The sequence below is a fragment of the Chlorocebus sabaeus genome, chromosome 21 (genome assembly GCF_047675955.1).
Source record: "Chlorocebus sabaeus isolate Y175 chromosome 21, mChlSab1.0.hap1, whole genome shotgun sequence".
Lineage (NCBI taxonomy): Eukaryota > Metazoa > Chordata > Mammalia > Primates > Cercopithecidae > Chlorocebus > Chlorocebus sabaeus.
In genome coordinates, this window is record NC_132924.1 from 108,392,745 (window position 1) to 108,412,686 (window position 19,942).

The 19,942-nt window shown below is 42.8% G+C and overlaps 1 protein-coding gene across 1 annotated transcript in view; it reads right to left on the reverse strand.

The window, feature by feature from the left end:
* LOC103226949 (solute carrier family 23 member 1-like) overlaps nt 1-19,942 on the reverse strand; it is a 53,214-nt gene that overhangs the window by 27,208 nt on the left and 6,064 nt on the right. Inside the window, exon 4 of the mRNA XM_073008680.1 lies at nt 2,585-2,744. Coding sequence (XP_072864781.1) covers nt 2,585-2,744 — 160 coding nt within the window. The remainder of the gene's footprint in view (nt 1-2,584; nt 2,745-19,942) is intronic.

A 19,942-nucleotide genomic window follows, 5' to 3' on the forward strand; every position in this document is an offset into this window, starting at 1 on the left:
GGCGGGAGTGGAAGTTGGAAGATCCTCTTTGGAGAGGTATTTAGTAGTCCTTACTAAAGGTGGACACATACGCATTCTATGACCCAACCAATGCTAAGTACACGTTCAGAGGACGTACATATATCTGTTCACTTAAGCGCAAGTACACAAATGTTCATAGCAATACAATTTACAATAGCAAATAACAGGAAACCACCCTTAAACACATAATTTGGATAACACAGAATTGATAAACTGCTGTCTATTTACATAATGGAACATTATATAATGAAACATTATTCAGCAATGAGTATGAATAATCTACCACCACACATAACAATATGGAAGAATCTTGCAAACATAATATTGAATGAATGAAGTCGCACACTAACAAATATGTACTGTGTGGTTCCACAATAAACAAACAAAAATAATCTGTGGTATTAGAAGTTGGGATAGTGGTAACCGTTATGGGAGGGGTGACTGGAAGGAGGCATGATGGGGCTTAAGGGGTGTTGTTAATGCCTATTTCTTGAGCTAGGTTACATAGATCAGCTCAACTTTGAAAATTGATTGTGTTCTTTGCTTTATGCTTGTAAGACTTAAATTAAAAGTTTATTTTATGGCTGGGTACAATGGCTCACACCTGTAATCCTAGCACTTTGGGAGGCCGAGGTGGGTGGATCACCTGAGATCAGGAGTTTGAGACCAGCCTGGCCAACATGGCAAAACCTTGTCTCTACTAAAAACACAAAAAATTAGCTGGGCTTGGTGGCACATGCCTACAGTCCCAGCTACTCGGGAGGCTGAGGCAAGAAAATCACTTGAACCCGGGAAGCAGAGGTTACAGTGAGCACCACTGCACTCTAGCCCGGGTGACAGAGCAAGACTCTGTCTCAAAAAAAAGGAAAAGTTTATTTTAAAAGGTACTAGTTCAAACTTTGGAAGCAAGGAGGGAAAAATCAAACTAGAGCAATATTATCAAGCACAGAGTAGCATTGTTAGGCACTGAGATGTTTTGTGGATCCTGTTCCTTCTTACTTGGTCAAATATGGGTAGGAATAGGAATCTTACTATTGTTTCCCGTCTTCCATGTTTGTCCTTTGTATTTCCCATATGGGAGACTGGCAATTGTTGAAGCAATGAGGCTACGAGGACACTCAACATGGATCAAGGTGGGCTGTAGGATGGGCCCTGCCTGGTCTAAGGCTTCTTGGCTTGGCTCCCAGATATATCTAGGGAGCCCACCCTGCTCTAGGTCCATAGCCCTAAGTTCTGGAACATCCTTGGTCCAGTCCCAGTGATACCGGGGAGTTGGTACAGAAGGTCTTAAATGGGGGCCGTATTCATGCCTGAGCAAATTACATCGGACTGGGCCCCACCTTCACGCTGTGCTGTGTAATGCTCCAGAGCAGGGGGTGCTGGGCACGGCTCCCGGCCAGCCCATGCACAGATGCCATGGCCCTAGGGGTTTCAGGTTGAGCTGGGAAGTAGATGGTTCAGGTTCCCTAAAGATCTCAAGTGACCTTCACTCTCTCACAGTGTACCACCTACAACTGCACCCCACCCGCAGGCCACCCCTCCACCTGCCCACTTTGGGTGAGGTTGCCGGGGTCTGTCCCTAAGCCTGTGGTGATCTCTGCCAAGAATCCTGAGTGTGCTAACTTTCTTCTCGACCCTTTAGATAAACCAACCTGGAACACTGCTGACTTTCAGAGCCCGCTCCAGGCCACCAGTTCCTCTCCCCAGATGATACAATTGAGTTTAGCAAGGGTCATGCTTCATGGTGGGATAAACACAGGGGCACAACTCTCGAAAATGGGCAAGCTAAGCTGTCAGTGCCCACTAACCGAGTGGTGCTGAGCCCTAGTCCGGCATGTTGGACCTCCCATTAATCTGAGCCCACTGCAGACATTTATCAATATGGCACTTGTGCATCTACGAGAAACTTGTAGTAGAGTGCCTGGAAAACTCTAAGTGCTCAGTAACCATGATCTGTTGCTACCACCACTACCACCACCACCATCATCACCACTACCACCATGATGTGTCTCTCTCCTTATAGTCCCAACACAACGCTTGGAACCTGCCAGATGTTCAACAAATGATATTCAGTGAATAGGGACCTGCCAGATGTTCAACTAATGATGTTTAGTGAATTAATATAAAGCGGGAGTACTACTTGCTGCCCTCTCTACTTCCTGGGACTGGTTGGAGCAATGCTTGAGCTCTTCCTCCTTGATACATGCAGGAGTATTTCCAAGAACACCCATTTTCACTCTCCATCCTTTCCATTGGGTAGCCCAGTGCCTCTCTTGCTCATCATTCTGTTTTATTTTCATCGCACTTATAATTCGCTGAAATTTGCCTTTTCCATTTGCTTATTAGCGTCTTTCTCTCTCCACCCTACCTCACCACACATGTCCACTAGAACGTTAGCTCTGTGAGGGCAGAATCCTTCTCTGTCTCATCTACCGCAGTATCTTAAAGTCCAGGACCTTGCCTGGCAGAAAGTTGGATAAGGAATGTTGAACGAATGCACGCACTCAGGAGTCCCTGTTGCAGACACCTCTCCTGCTCCCAGCCATCCCCCTTGCTCTGTTACCTCTCGGATCCTCTTCTGCCATTTCTCAGTGAATTTTGGAGAGTTGGCGTTCACCTGGCTGGCATTGAGTGTCCACTCAGGGCACTTCCAGGTGGGAAGGGAGAGCATGGCCAGAGAAGGTACCACAAAAGCAAATGTACCTCCCTGGAGAACGGGCAGCCTGGAGGGAAGGAAAGGATGCAGTTACCCATGAGGTCCTCTAGCACTGGCCTGTCACTGGCCCCAAGGAGGGTCTTCAATCCGAAGTCCTAGCCCAATTTATTTATTTGTTTTTTATGGATTTATTTTTTTGAGATGGAGTTTTTCTCTTGTTGCCCAGGCTGGAATCCAATGGCACAGTCTCGGCTCACTGCAACCTCTGCCTCCTGGGTTCAAGCAATTCTCGTGCCTCAACCTCCTGAGTACCTGGGATTACGGGCGCCCACCTCCAGGCTCGGCTAATTTTTGTATTATGTAGAGACAGGGTTTCACCATGTTGGTCAGACTGGTCTCGAACTCCTGACCTCAGGTGATCCACCCGCCTTGGCCTCCCAAAGTGTTGGGATTACAGGCGTGAGCCACCGTGCCCGGCCTAGCCCAATTTAGAAGCAAAACCATGACCCTTCTGTTCTCAGTTGCAGAGAGATCCTACCAAGTTTCAAAGCAGACCCATGAGCCCTGTCAAACTTTGGACAGGGAGGAGAGGGAGGCAGGGAGGCAGGGAGGCACCCAGATCCACACCTGGGCCTGGAGATGCAAACTCAGGAGGAAGGAGTCGCCCTGAGAAAGAATCTGGGGATGGCATGGAGCTCAGTGAACACACCTAGTGGGTGCCATTCTCTACCTCAGCCCCAGAGAACCCTCCGCAGGCCCCAGGCCCACAGCAGAGCTCCCATACCTGCAGTGCCCAGCAGTCAATTCTCCCACTATCAAGAGCTGCACAGCTTAAAATCTGGGTTGCCAGTTTTTTGTGTGTGTCTTCAGAAACCAAGAGCAATCCAAGACCTTCAGGCGCCTTCTTTTCGCAGGGCAATAAGATACGTCCTTTGTCAGGGTATGTTCCCAGCCCAGCCCTCCTCACTCCTGGTGGGGTTTTTACTTTGGCCTCTGTGAGAACTTCTGGCAGTGCCTGCCCCACCTGCCTTCCTACTGAGGTCAAGACAACCTGGTAAGTCAACCTACAGCCACCCCTCTTACTAGAGGGTCAGAGGCTATCAAGGCTTCCTGAGCCTGCCAGCTTTGGATATTAGAATTTTAGGGTAAGAAGGTGGGACAGAGGGACCATGGCATCTTGACTGCACTTGTCACTTTGACCCACCTAGTCCAGGTCCTTTTACTGAATACTAGAAGGGTATTTTTGAATCAGTGCTTCATGAAGAAAGCATAAAGGATGATTCTTGAGAAGGAACACATCTTATGTGAAGAAAATATAGTTTATGAAAGAGTTTTGCTGCTGAAATGGACTTTGTGAGCTGGTGAACATTAGGATGCATGATTCCTGGGCATTGCCCAGGCAAGTCCGTGGGCTTGTCTGGGAATGGGCCCAGCATGGGGATTGCCTAAAAATCCTCAGGTACATCTGATGTGCAGCCATCCATGAGAACAGCTGGTCTAGAGTCACAAATCTAGACCCACAAAGCTCCACAAGAGAATGGAGCACAGTACATTGTGTACACGGGGTTGGAACACAATGGTGCCGCTATGTATATGTGTGTAAATGTGTATATGTGTGTGCATATTTTTTATTTTAAAATTACGAATCTGTCTGCTGTCTGGGAGGTGTGCCCTACATTTCAGGTATAGGAGCAAAGTCAGACACAATCCCTGTGACAGAGGTTTCCTCTCTAGTGAGGAAGGACAAGTATGCCATAGCAAACGCTGATTAAGTGCTGTAAAAGGAAATTATACAGTGCTTTGCAAGCATGTAACAGAGAAGACTGCCCCAGTTTAGGATGATGGAGATAAGGAACTGACGGGGACAGGAGGCAGAGAACTTCTAGGCAGAAAAGGGCAGGTCCCTGGTGAAAACCCCACCCTCAAGCCAAAAAGCCTGAAACTGCAGTCTGAAGTGAGAACTTCTATCCCTGTTTTCCCGCTTGAATGTTGCTTTTTCCTAAACTACCCCTGGTCCCACCCTGCCCCATCCTGTGCCTATAAAAACCCCAGACTCAGTCAGAGAGGAGCAGAGACTGTGGCTGGATGTTGGAGAGAAACGGCTTCACTTCAGAGGGACAGCTTGATGGCATAACTTCAGGGAAGAATCCAGCCAGTGACAGCTGGACTTCAGAGGAGGATTGCCTACCCCCACCCCCAGTCCCCTTTTCAGCTCCCCTTCCTGCTGAGAGCCATTTTCATCAGCAATAAAATCCCCCACATTTACCATCCTGCAACTTGTTCACGCGACCTCATTTTTCCTGGAAGCTGGACAAGAGCTCAGGAGCCACAAGTGTGGATACAAAAAGCTGTCACACCAGCCCTTTGTCCTCACTGGTGGAGGGCAGCTGCCTCACACGAAAAGGCAGAGGGTCCACTGAGCTGTTAACACTTAAGCTGTCTGTGGATGGCACAGCTAAAAAAGCACCGTACCACACTCTCTGGGACTTTGGGGGTCACAGGCACCCCCACCTGGATGCTGCTGCAGGGCCCACATGGAGTTTGTTCCTGCCAGTGCTGAAGCAGCCAGCTGGTTCCAGCACTCATTACTCCAGTTCCCACCTCATTTGCTTGCATGCTCCCTCCCATGAGGAGTTGAAAGTGGTGCGCTGAGTAACTGAGGCACCCCTGCTGTGAGTCTTGCAAAGGGGTCAGGGAAATATCCTGCTTTAGAATATCCTGCTTCAGGCCTGAGATGTCAAAGGGACCATGTCTGACTTTGCCCCTCATAGTATCCATCGTGCCAGAAACATAGCAGGCATTCCGTAAATGTGAGCGTGACTGCCTCTGCTCTCAGTGGCTCTCCCCAACCCTGACCTCCACCTCCAGCTGGTTATCATTTGTCAAGTACCACAGCCTTGCTGGCTTCCTAAGAAAGTTAACTACTCCTTTCTCCTGCTACCACATCACTTAGAATGTAACAATATGACCACGCTGGTTTTAATTATTTATTCACATCTCTAATTCCCTTTTTAAGACTCTCATCTCCTTGAAGGCAAGAACTATGGGGGAATCCCAGTGTCCACGAGTGGCAGAGGCAATCTTGCGGCATGAGAGTAAAGGCTGCTAGTACCTCAGTTTCAGGACTTACTAGTGCTACAGCATTGAGGGTGGAAGTTGTGCCTACAGGAAACCGACAGCATTCAAAGCCTTCCAGTTACGAAGATCCAGGGATTCCCAACCTACAAGGAGTCTTCTCCGAGGAGACAGATGCCCTGGGTTGCTCCCAGAATACGATACTAACATTGCCTCCATTTTCCAATACACCAAAACTGCTCACCTCTGGGGAAGGTATAAGTCACTTAATGCTATGGACCAAATGTGTGTATCCCCCAAAATTCTTATATTGAAGCCTTACCCCCCAATATGATGTTATTTGGAAGTGGGGCCTTTGGGAACTATTTAGGTTTACATGAGGTCAGGATGGTGACGCCCTCGTGATGGGATCAGTGCTCTTATAAGAGACTCTTTTCCCCTCCCTACCCCTGCCGTGTAAGGACACAGCACAGAAGGTGGCTGTCTGCAAGCCAATAGAAGGCCCTCACCAGAGCCCGACCATTCTAGCACCCTGATCTCAGACTTCCACCCACCAGAACTGTAATAACATTTCTGTTGTTTCAGCTACCCAGTCTACTGGCTTTTGAGCAGACTAAGACACTTAGCAAACAAGATGGAATGGGAAACAAGTGAGTCACTTAATCTGTCTATGCCTGAGTTTCTTTCTCTGTACAATAAGCCTAACAATCATACCTGCCTCAAATAGTGTAGTGAGCATTACATGTTTTGTAAGTCATACGGTGCTCATTCATGCATTACCCATACTGTTATTATCTTACAGGAAGGCGGAACAGATGAGGTATTGGGCTGGGCCCCTGTGTTCAGGCTGCTGCCCCACCTCACTTAAAGTGAATCATGGAGTCGACCTGAGCTTTTCCTCATCACCGCTTTATCAGCAACAGTTTCCCCTTGTTTCTCCCCACTCTACAGGGATGAGGTATGAGGAAATCATCTGCAAATAAGCCCACTTAGATCCGGAGGGCCTCTGGGAGGACACAGAGCGAAGCCTATTCAACTGCCCTGTTTGGATCTGCAGGTCTCAAGGAGGTCACCAAGGCCTGATAAAGGACAGCAGGGGTTGCAGTAACTGAAGGAGATGGGGTGCTCTCAGGGTAGCTTGGAGAGTAACTAATCATGTCAGATATGCTTCCTCCAGATTTCATTAGAACACATGGGGAATGCACGAAAATTTACAGCTGCACTTAGGCAAAAACCAAGGTTCAGGCATAATTGCTACTAATTACCTCATTGATGAGATTGATTGAGGAAAATATTCTTGATTACCTGCCACACGCTTTACCCTCTAAACTAGAACTTGCCAGGTGACCTTATCAATTATCCATCCAAGTCCATGGCTACATTGCTGTGAAAATCAGTAGGCCATCATCCGACTCCCCACCTTCCCACTCTAACTTTGCCTCTCTTGATTCCCTAATATGAATGTGCATAAGAATTATCTGGGGCTTCTGTTAAAATGTCCAGAACCCTGAGAGGTTCTGACTTTTTACTAGACCTGGAAGAGGGCCCAGGAAAAATGCATTTTTGGCTTGGTTTTTGTTTTTGTTTTGGAGATAGGATTGCATTCTGTCGCCCAAGCTGAAGTACAGTGGTATGATCATAGCTCACTACAGCCTCGACCTCCTGAGCTCAAGCAATCTCCTGCTTCAGCCTCCCGAATAGCTGGGACTACTACGTGGTGCAAACCACCATGCCCAGCTAATTTTTTCTTTTTTTACTTTTATTTTTGTAGAGGTGGGATCTCACTATGTTGCTCAGGCTGGTCTTGAACTCCTGGGCTCAAGTGATCCTCCCACCTTGGCCTCCCAAAGTTCTAGAATTACAGGCGTGAGCCACCACAGCTAGCCAAAAGCTGTGTTTTTGTTTTTTGCATTTATTTTGTAGTCAAGTGAAGCAGTGGGAGCAGAGAAGGAACAAAGAAATATGTAACTGGTTGTGATTAGTTGTAAAGGTGTGTTTTTAACAAGCACTTCAGATGACGTTAATGCAGGTGGTCCAGGGTCCATACCAGGACACATTCTTTCAGAGATGACATTCTTGGCTTATAAGACAAGAAAAGGGGAGAATTCCAGAATTCTGAATTTTTTAGTCACTTAACAAGAAATATAAATGAGTGGAGAGGATAAAAGTGGTCAAAATTGTTCATGATGAAGGAAGTGAGTGGTCTTTACAAAATCAGACTGCCCAAAAAGGAACTGCAAATGACTCTTTTTTTTTTTTTTTTTAATGACTCTTAAGCATAGACTGAGATACCAGCAGTTGGAATAGGGCATCCACCAGCCTCAGGCCTGGCAACTAGAAGAATGGAAGCTAAGTATCCCAAACTAAGCTAGAAGTTGTATCCACAACCTTAGGTTGGTTAAAAAAAAACAAAAACAAAAAAACGGCTGCCAGGAGCCAAGTGTTCAGATGACTGGGGGACGAAGGACATTCTAGTCACCTTCTATGATAAGCACCATGACTAGATAGACCCCTCCTGGTTATATGATAAATAAATGGAAAACCCTGCAGGATTCAGGCCTGTACAAAATCCTGCAACAAGAAGGGAAAGGTTTCCCTGCTCTGAAGACTTAGGGGAAGAATTTTCTGTAAGAAGCAAATGAAAACTATTGAGTATGCTTATAAAATATTAATGAGGATACAGCTGCATTATAGATTAACTTAGGATAATTTTTTTTACAAAATTTGAATAGAAGACAAAATGGTAACTTGAATGAGACATATACCATGTTCTATGAAAGAAAAATTCAGTATTGTGAAGATGCCAATTATCACAAGTTAATTTATAATTGTAATACAATTTCAATTAAAATCCCAATGAGATTATCTTATTTAATAAAATTCACTTCAAATTAATGTAGAAGAATAGAAAGTGAAAATAATTTAGAAAAATTTTAAAGGAAAAGATGAGGAAAATCATACCCAACCAGACGAAGTCCACTACAAAGTTATTAATTTTAAAACAGTGCAGTATTAATTGAAGACACAACAAACAGATTAATGGAAAAAATAGCAATCCAGAAACAGATACATCCCAGAGTATAAAAGAACTTAATACGTGATGAATAAAGTCATGATTCTCAATGAGGAATGGATTTAGTCAACAAATGATGTTGAGGAAATTGGCTGTTAGGGAGAAAAAAAAAATTTAAAACCTAACTTTACAACATATACCCAAATAAATTCTAGGTGAATTCAATGCTTAAATTTTAAAAATCTAAATAACACAATACTTTTTAATAAGATGATTTTATCTTATTTATTAGCTACACAGTACTTTTTAATAAGGCAATATTTATCTTATTTATTAGATATAGGAAGAATTTCTAAGTCTAAAATTAGATTAAGTTTAAAAGAGCAGAAGTGATAAATTTTACCATAGAAACATAAAATCTTTGGCATAGAAAAATTTCTTAATTAAAATGAAAGACACACTTAAAATGTTTATGACAATAAAGACAAAGTTTTAATGTTATTTATATGCATTGAATTCCTTGTAAACTAAGAAAAACATTGACTTCTGGATAAAAATGTCAGATTGCACTCTCACTCCCTCTTAAAAATCCACTAAACTGACATTAAAATGTATTTTAGAAGCATAAATCACAAGGATTAAGAGAATGGAGCAGGACACAATCACAACAAAATTTTGGAAGTTGAAAAGCAGATATAGATTGGTAACTGATTAAACAGCCCTGGAGAAGCAGAATCTTATGCTAGCAATAGGTAGATGGCAATATTCTGAAAAACACACATTCCAAGGAATTGATTCTTAAAGTGGGATATATGTGAAGCCAAAACAAGTTCAAAGTCCTCTTTAAGCACCAGCCAGGTGACAGTCCTCCCATCTTGGCAGAAGACTAGGTGTTTATCCTCTAGAAAAGGCAAAATACAGGGTCTCTGGGCCACAAGAAAACAGGTAGATTTGGTTCATGTTAAAAACTCTCAGTAAACTAGTTATTGATGGGACATATCTCAAAATAATAAGAGCTATTAAATCCAATATCATACTGAATGGGCAAAAGCTGGAAGCATTCCCTTTGAAAACTGGTACAGGACAAGGATGCCCTCTCTCATCACTCCTATTCAACGTAGCATTGGAAGTTCTGGCCAGGGCAATCAGGCAAGAGAAAGAAATAAAGGATATTCATATAGGAAGAGAGGAAGTCAAATTGTCTCTGTTTGCAGATGACATGATTCTATATTTAGAAAACCCCATCGTCTCAGCCCCAAAACTCCTTAAGCTGACAAGCAACTTCAGTAAAGTCTCAGGATACAAAATCAATGTGTGAAAATCACAGACATTCCATACACCAACAATAGACAAGCAGAGAGCCAAATCATGAATGAACTTCCATTCACAATTGCTACAAAGAGAATAAAATACCTAAGAATACAACTTACAAAGGACGTGAAGGACCACTTCAAGGAGAACTACAAACCACTGCTCAAGGAAATAAGAGAGGACACAAACAAATGGAAAAGCATTCCATGTTCATGGATAGAAAAAGTATCGTGAAAATGGCCACACTGCCCAAAATAATTTATAGATTCAATGCTATTCCCATTCAGCTACCATTGACTTTCTTTGCAGAATTTGAAAGAAAAACAAAAAAACAACAAAAAAAATGTTTAAATTTCACATGGAACCAAAAAAGAACCCATATAGCCAAGACAATCCTAAGCAAAAAGAACAAACCTGGAAGCACCACACTACCTGACTTCAAACTATATTACAAGGCTACAGTAACCAAAACAGCATGTACCAAAACAGACATATAGACCAACGGAACAGAATAGAGACCTCAGAAATAACACCACACATCTGCAACCATCTGATCTTCGACAAACCTGACAAAAACAAGCAATGGGGAAAGGAATCCCTGTTATAAATGGTGCTTGGAAAACTGGCTAGCCATGTGCAGAAAACTGAAACTGGACCCCTTCCTTATGTCTTATACAAAAATTAACTCAAGATGGATTTAAGACTTAAATGTAAAACCAAACACCATAAAACCCTAGAAGAAAGCCTAGGCAATACCATTTAGGACATAGGCATGGGCAAAGACTTCATGACTAAAACACCAAAAGCAATTACAACAAAAGCCAAAATTGACAAATAGGATCTAATTAAAGAGCTTCTGCACAGCAAAAGAAACTAGCATCAGAGTGAACAGGCAACCTACAGAATGGGAGAAACTTTTTGCAATCTACCCATCTAGCAAAGGTCTAATATCCAGAATCTACAAGGAACTTAAACAAATTTACAAGAAAAAAAAAACCCTATCAAAAAGTGGTCAGAGGATATGAACAGACACTTCTCAGAAGAAGACATTTATGCAGCCAAGAAACACATGAAAAAAAGTTTATTATCACTGATCATTAGAGAAATGCAAATCAAAACCACAATGAGAAATCATCTCACGCCAGTCAGAATGGTGATTATTAAAAAGTCAGGAAACAATAGATGCTGGCGAGGCTGTAGAGAAATAGGAACGCTTTTACACTGTTGGTGGGAGTGCAAATTAGTTCAACCATTGTGGAAGACAGTGTGCCAATTCCTCAAGGATCTAGAACCAGAAATACCATTTGACCCAGCAATCCCATTACTGGGTATATATCCAAAGGAATATAAATCAATATTATCAAGACACATGAACATGTATGTTTATTGAAGCACTATTTACAATAGCAAAGACTTGGAACCAACCCAAATTCCCATCAATGATAGACTGGATAAAGAAAATGTGGCACATATATACCATGGAATACTATGCAGCCATAAAGAAGATGAGATCATGTCCTTTGCAGAGACATGGTGAAGCTGGAAGCCATCATCCTCAGCAAACTAACACAGGAATAGAAGATGAAACACCGCATGTTCTCATAAGTGGGACTTGAACAATGAGAAAACATGGACACAGAGAAGGGAACAACACACACTGGGGCCTGTTGGGGGGTCGGGTGCAAAGGGAAAGAGAGCATTAGGACAAATACCTAATGCATACGGGGCTTAAAACCTAGACAATAGGTTGAAAGGTGCAGCAAACCACCATGGCACGTGTATACCTACGTAACAAACCTGTACATTCTCCACATGTATCCTAGAACTTAAAGTTAAATAAATAAATAAATAAATCAGGTAGATTTGGAAGCAGGGATACCATACTGAATACTGGGGTATAATTTAATGTGTGCATTCTGAACACTAAAACCTCCAGCTCACTTTCTCACTCAGCTTCCAGAATATTTCCAACCAGGCCTTCACCCTCTAGGCAAGGGACTGGACGATCCTTTTAGGGAGAATGTGACAAGATGTCAGGAAGAGCATAAAGATGGCTAAATTTAGGCCTCTCCAGCTAGATCATGGTGCCATTTAAAGATTACACTGTGAAATGTGTTTTCTGCAATTGGGTTTTGGGGCATTCCTGCATATCATATTACAGTGAGCCCAAAGAGAAAAAGACCCACTCTCAGGCTCAGAACCTTTCAGTCAACATTTTAGGACTCTGCTCTTAAATATATGCAGATATACGAGAATCCCCAACAACAAAGGGAATATGAATAACAGAGACAGATGAAAGTAACTTCTTCTGCAAGGAGATGGTAACTTTAAAAAATCAGTCTCATTTATGTCTTTGAGAGAGAAGAGAAGATTGTGTATTTCTAAAACACGAACAGGATGCATCAGGAGGAATATTCAGAGAACAAAAAGAGCTCTTAATTCAGAAGAAGAGTTAGAAGATAAAATTGATGTGATTTTCTCCCACCACAAAAAACAAAAACCCAAAGAGATATAAATAGGAAAGAAACAAAAAGAAAATTAGAGAACTAGTACAAGAAGTTCAACATGTGAATAACAGGAGTTTCAGGCCAGGCACAGTGGCTCATGCCTATAATCCTAGCACTGTGGGACACTGAGATGGGAAGATTGCTTGAGCCCAGGAGTTCAAGACTTCACCCTATCTCTACAAGAAATGCAAAAATTAGCCAGGCATATTGGCGCATGCCTGTAATCCCAGCTGCTTGAGAGGCTAAGGTGGGAGGATGGCTTGGGCCTAGAAGGTTGAGGCTGCAGTGAGCTGTGATTTTCAGTCTTCTGAAAGAAAATTATTTTTAGCCTAAAATTCTATACCCAGCCAAGCTATCAATCAAATTTGAGAGGAGAATCAAGACATTTTCACACATGCTAAGTCTCACAAAATTTACCTCTCATGCATTCTCTCTCAGGGAGTTGATGGATTATGTGTTTCACCAAAAAAAAAATTTTTTTAGAGGAAGACATGGGAACAAAAGATTCAGCAGAGAAAGGGAACTCCCAGGATAAGGGTGAAGGGGCATCTCTGGATGACAGCTGAGCACCAGAAATAGACAGCAACTGTTCTAGATTGTAGTAAGTCAGAGAGCCCCAGGAGATAGTTCATCAAGAAGATGAAGTTTACTCTTCTAATATGAATAAAAATTTTAAGAAGATATTTAGACAACAGGCAGAGCATTTAAAATTGAATTAGAAATAAGTAGACAGAAAATTAAGTATCTCAAAAACAAGAAACATATTAACTCCAGGAAAAACAAAAAGTTGGGCAGGAAAAGAACTTTATGATTCAGCTCTGAAGAGCATCATCATCATTCTAATGTAAACACTGAATGTTGACCTGTACCGGGTGGGTGGGAAGATAGGAGGATGGGAAGTATGCTTGCATGTGGTGGGAGTGGGGTGGTGAAAGAAAATGAAATTGTCATCATTTGTATTGGCACATCAATCGGTAATGGAAGTGTGTTATTTAGAGATACAGAAGAAAATATCTATATCACCAGCTAAGAAAGGTGCAAGTGCTTGCCTCTGCCTAGAAGAAAAGAAGAGGAAGATTCTGGTGGGGACGGGAAGTCTTTCTTATCTGCTACCCGGAGTGTGCCGTGACACCCCAAACTGGCAACAGAGTGGGGTCTTTGCTCCAGACCTCTGTTCTGTTATGCTCCCAAACCAAGCATACCTGCCCCTTTTGTTGTTATGGCTTTAATGCTGATCATCACAGAGAAACAGACTAGTGAGACAAAGATTAAAAGCAGGTGAAACCACAAAGGTTGCAGAATCTCAGCAGTTGTCTCGAGGCTGAGGCCTTGATCCACAGCTCCAGGCCCCCGTCCCAAGATAGTCACGAGCAGCCTCCTGGACTTTCACTCTTAGGCACAGATTCAAAGGGTACAGCTCGCAAAATATGCCCTGATACTATTCTAAAAAACATTTTGAATTGTTTTTATTTTCCCCAGTTATAAAACACATGCACTTTGAAGAAAAGCAAATAGCAAATCAAGAAAAATATTAAGAATAAATTTAAATTACCATAATTCTACAACTCAGAAATAACCATTAACAGTTTGTTCCAATATTCTTTTGATCTGTAACTAGATAAACTTTATAAGCACACATAAACTGTAACACCTTTTAATATATGTACCACCCAGAAAAAAAATTAACATTTCTTCCAGTCTTTTTTTGATTTTTCACTAGATAAGTGTACGTCAGCACATCCATAATGTATGTCTCTCATAATCAAGAGTTGCATTGGTCGCAGTAATAATAGTGAAAACTTGAGGCAACTTAAATGTTCCTTAATAGGAAATGCTTAAACCAAAACGTATTTATTCTATGGAATACTAAACGACCAGTGTTTTACAAAGTGCTATTGCAGGAATGTATTAATTGAAATGGAAAGATATTTACAATGTATTATATATGCTTTTAAAAAGATGGAGCTGTTTTTTTCTCCACAATTAAGAAAATTAAAAATTATTTTAAAGAGGGAGAAGATATAAAATTGTGTATGTAGTATAATCCTTTTTTTAATGTGAAAAATAAATTTTCTGTGCCAGGAACTGAGCAAAGTACTATATGTGCATTATCTAATTTAATTTTCAAGGTTTGCAAAAATACAAAGTAGCTTCTCCTAATGGGAACAGGAGGTCTCTGAGAGAATATAAATGGAGATGTTGCCAGGGGTAGGGAGAACAAGGAGCAAGATGAAGTCCCCACTAGGTGGGGCACTATGCCCTCTGCACCTAGGGACTTGGAGAGGATGAAGCCCCAACTAGGTTTAGGGTTGGGACGCAACAGCACCATCATCTCAGACAAATACTGCCACTTTAAGTTCCAGCTCCCTTTCTAGCCTCAAGCATTTCAAGGCAATCACTTCTCTTCTAACTACAGAGTAAAATACAGATAAGACAGCTCAGACACAGAGGGAGGTGGGGGGAAAGTCTCTTGGGTAACTGTCAAACCTCACCCTCATACAATGGGCCCCAGTAAGACAGTGGGCCTTAATAAGCACATTCCTTTTCCTTCAGGTGCACTAAGATAGGAAAGTTAAAAGCAGACTCCGGGAATATGCCTGCAGCTGCAGAAAGACGTGTGGGAACAGACATACAACTCTCCCTCCCAAATAAACACAACAAAAAGACACAGAAGCAGTCCAAACCTCTGGTAAACTCTCCCACCCTGAATCCTTAAAAACTCTTAGTCTGTAAAAGAGTGGGGCTCTAACCTAACTCGGCCAGCAGCCCCTCTCAGGTTTGTTTAAAATAAACCTGACTCTGTTAACTGTAAACCCATCCTTCGTGTTTCTCTCCTCTTTCTTTAATTCTTACAGATGTGTGAAGTTTGACCAACTTGTGAGTAAATGGGAGAGATACCACCAGCTGGGGATGGATGCCTCCGGAGCTCCAGTTGCTGGAATCCAACCTCTCCTGTGTCATCACCTCTGTGTTCCCTTCTTGGAGCCCATCCAGTGAGTGGGTAAAAAATGATGTCACAAGGACTTTTATTTGAAATAGGTCAGGGAGGGGAGGAGAGCCTCTGGAATGTGGAATGGGACTGATTAATTCTTCTTGAATTTAAAAGGGTCATTGTGTTTTGAGAAATTCTGGGCACCTCACAGGACCGAACTTTGTTACTTTTTTCCCTGAGCTCCCTACATCAATCAGGGAAGGACCTGCTAAATTGTGGAAGGGCTCCTCCCATGCCTTCCTTGTGATGACTACCCAACAGAAACCCAGGTTACTCCTCCAAACACATCAGTACTTCCAGTTTCTCTGACATGGCTGATCACCAGCTCACTCTCCTACCCCTCTGGCCAGAGCCCTAGGGTTGCATCTGGTAACCTACCTTTCAACAGGGGCAGGGGCAACATGGCTGCAGACCCCTGGTGGTTAGCATGATCTTTCTGCAGAACCAGAGCTAGGGCAAGGTAGGGCTCAGCCAGCAGGGAAGATGGTAGATGAAAAGGACCCAGGCCAGGGCTGACTCCGGCCAAACTGTATTCAAGTAAGCATGAGACTTTGGAATTGCTTTGTGGCAAGAGTTCTTGCTCCACATTTGAGATACTCCAAGGATAATAGAAAGGGAGACATATCGCCTGGGATCACTCCAGAAAACGAAATTACCAGAATTATGCAAAAATCATGAATAATTCCAGAGATTAGTTAAAATCTGGAGTTTCACATAGTCAATATTTTCTTCCTCTAGCGATTGCCTTTTAAACTTGATGTCTTCTTTTGAAATGAATGGTGATGCATTCCTTTACGTGAATTTCAGAAGTGAGCACTAAGTAAGGAAGACCTTTAGGGGATACACCCAAGACCTCTAAAGTCATAAGAAGGAGGCAGCCATCCACACTGTTGAGAATTACAGCTCCTGCCAACGCTGGGTGAAACAACTGTTAGCTCTTATGCCCAAAGCAGTGGCTATTACCTTTTCCCTTCTGAGTATTTAACTTAGGAAGTGCTAAGATCTTCTGAAGTCTTATTGCGACATCGGCATTCTTGTTTCTAATCTAGAAAAACCCATCATTAAATATTGCTTAACCAACAATCAAATCTACTTGGCCTTTAGTTCATAAGCTATTAGTTAGGTTTTACAACCTATCTGTTTCAGGTAAGTTACTCATTAGGATCTGAGAGGGAAGCCCATTTGCAGGGGTGAAACAAAACTCAAGTTTGTTTCTGCCCTCAGCTTAGTCTAAAGACAGGAGCATGATTTTATTTCTGAATTGTATTTCCCTCTTTTCTTTGCATGTTTAATTAGGGTATAAATTCCTTGAACCCTAATTTCTAATTAGTTTGTGCTTTTCACAGAACTTACCAGAAGGCTAGCCCCATAGGCCTTTTCAGTCCTGATGATTCAGTTGAAATAGGACACTTGGCAAGGCGGGGTGGCTCACGCCTGTAATCCCAGCACTTTGGGAGGCCAAGGTGGGCGGATTCTCTAAGGTCAGGAGTTTGAGACCAGCCTGGCCAAAAATGACAAAACCCCGTCTCTACTAAAAATACAAAAATTAGCTGGGTGTGGTGGCACACACCTGTAATCCCAGCTACTAGGGAGGCTGAGGCAGGAGAATTGCTTAAACCCAGGGGTCAGAGGTTGCAGTGAGCCGAGATGGTGCCACTGCACTACAGCCTGGGTGACAGAGCAAGACTCTGTCTCAAAAAAAATGAAAAAGAAGGAAAGAAATAGGACACTTGGTCAATTTCTCTGTCAACATCAGAGGTGTCCACAATATTAGAGATGGAAGGGACTTTTTGATACTACCTAGTTCATCTTGTTTAATTTGCAGATGAGGAACTGGAGCCTTAAAGAGGGTTTATGACTCATCCAAGTTCCCACAGCACAGAGCTAGAATTCAGCCCTCTAGTTTCCAAACGTGAAGCTTTTCCATAATCAAAATTAACATCACCTCAGGTTTGGGTGAGGGGCTCCCCCATTCACAATAGCTTTGTGTTTGTAATTCTTCATGGGGCGGGGGCTGGCGTGGGGGCTCCTGGGTATCTCCACAGGGAGTTACAAGGCCTCTCCACTGCTACTGCAACATCTTACATTGTGGGGCTGATCCTGGAAGGGAGGGGTCCGGATTTTAGGGGCCTGATAGACCAGAGTGAACCCTTGGAAGGCATCTTGGCTCACAGAGATAGTGACAAAGGAGGAAGAGGGGGAAGGGAAGTCACCTGTGCAAGAGGGAGGCACTGGCCTCCCATCCTCTGCAGAACAAAGGGAGAGCTTAAGCACTGTTAGGTCTCCTGGAAATGACTTGCAAAGGAAGTACTTTGGGAAGTACTTTTGATTTGATTTAGACACAAAGACCATCCTAGGAATGAACATTTTCCTCCAGATGCTGCCTAGATTCCATCTACTCTGGAAATAACTAGCCAACCTCAGTCTACACTTGTGTAGCTTTGATTCAGATAATTAAGACTAATTGCGTATTCATTGTTCCTGCCGAGTCATTTTCTCTTAAGATAGGCAGAAGCATATTGTGGGGAATGTTTTCCATTTTCCTTTGCAACCCCAGAGCGGAGCACAGGCTTGGTGCAGATCAGATAGAAAGTGGAATTACAGTGATGGGCCCCTCCCATCACTGTGTAAAGTGGAATTACACCCGCTGGGCCAGTTCACCCGATGTCATGACATGATGGTGCAGGACCAGAGGCCACTTTAGGATGTGAATATGTCCTCTAGCACCTGGCACTTGATGTATGTGGATAGTGGATGACCAACAAGGTTTGAAATGTATGGAGCCAGAAGCTATCTGTGGAAAACTTGACAATCATCTGACACGCAACATTGCCAGAGAATTGGTTGTTATTGATGTCTAGGCAAAAGTGGACATTTTCTCCTATCAGGAATATACTTAGGAATGCAGCATATAAACTTATGAATTCACTATGCATTTAAACATTTTTTGATAGGAATCAGGTCCAATAAAGTTTATCAGAACTCCTGTGTTTGTAAGGCACAAATCTATAGCAGTACCACAGTCTGCATGGAAAGTCGTAACGAGGCATCCCAGCTAGCAGTAATAACAAATAAACTTGGACTAACCCATCCTAGAGGAATGACTGAGTTATCTTTCCTTTTTTTCTGCAAAATGAGGTCATTGAAGAGATGAAACCATAAAATGTAGAGGGAGAAAGTATCATAGGTGACTGTCAGATGGTTAAATAATAAGTATGTCATGCTATTTTCTGAAATGTGTGACATTTGTAGTATTTATCTGTTTTTTTAACACCTGTAATTTATTGTAATTACTTTCTTAAATCTAAATAAATATTTTCTTTTGTGCACGATTTTATATTTGTAATTTTCTGTTCTTTTTCTTAAAGGGGACACCAAAAACTGTCTAAGCTTCAGGTTGTGCAAAACTCTCTTTGGACTGGATGCTAAACAGACATAAGGGAAGGAACACCGGACTAACAGGTTTGCAGGGAGGGAGGAGAATGAGAAAGATCTAGAGGACCTACAAAGAAATTTCCCAAGAAGGTGGTAACCCAAAAAAGCCATTGTGTGAGGTTCTAGGGAATCACAATGGGATAGGGAATGGTAATGGAGAGTGTAAAAAAAGAGGATGTGTGGAAATGAGGAAGGAATGGTCTCCAAAGACACATTTCCTGGCTTCACCATTTTGTCCAGGCCGGAGTAATAGAGCTCCATTTTACTCGGGCTAATTTTAGCAGCCCACATATGAACACGAGGACTTGATTTTTTTATTTTAAAAAAGGGATTCCACTGATTATACCAATTGAGCATCTCAGTGATTCTGTAAGGGAACAGAGGCACATATACTCATTAGCTGCATTGCACAGGTCCCAAACCACAGTGAATGTCTGCTGTCTTGTCTACCCAGAGCAGAATTCCTCTACTCTGCTTTATTGGGAAATCTTCCCGAATGGGAGTTGCCATATTTGTTGCCCAGGCAGCTCCAGGGCTGGGCAACAGAGCTCTCCTGGAATTTTACAATGTGAGACTAGCCAGAGCAGCCCTCACTTGCTTTTGGGTGGTAAGTAGGAGGATGTCTAGGAGTGCTGCCTGCAGTCACGTTGTGATGGTTGAATTTATGGGTCAACTTCACCAGGCTAAGGGCTGCCCAGATGGCTGGTAACATATTGCAGGGTGTGTCTGTGAGGGTGTCTCTGGAAGAGATTATCATTTGAATTGGTGAAGTGAGTAAAGAAGATCACCAATGCGGTGGGAATCATCCAATCCACTGAGGACCCAAATAGAACAAAACGCAGAGAAAGACTGGATTCTCTTGCTCTCTTCCTGAGCTGGGACAGCCATCTTCTCCTGCCCTCAGACACTGGTACTCCTGGTTCTCAGGCCTT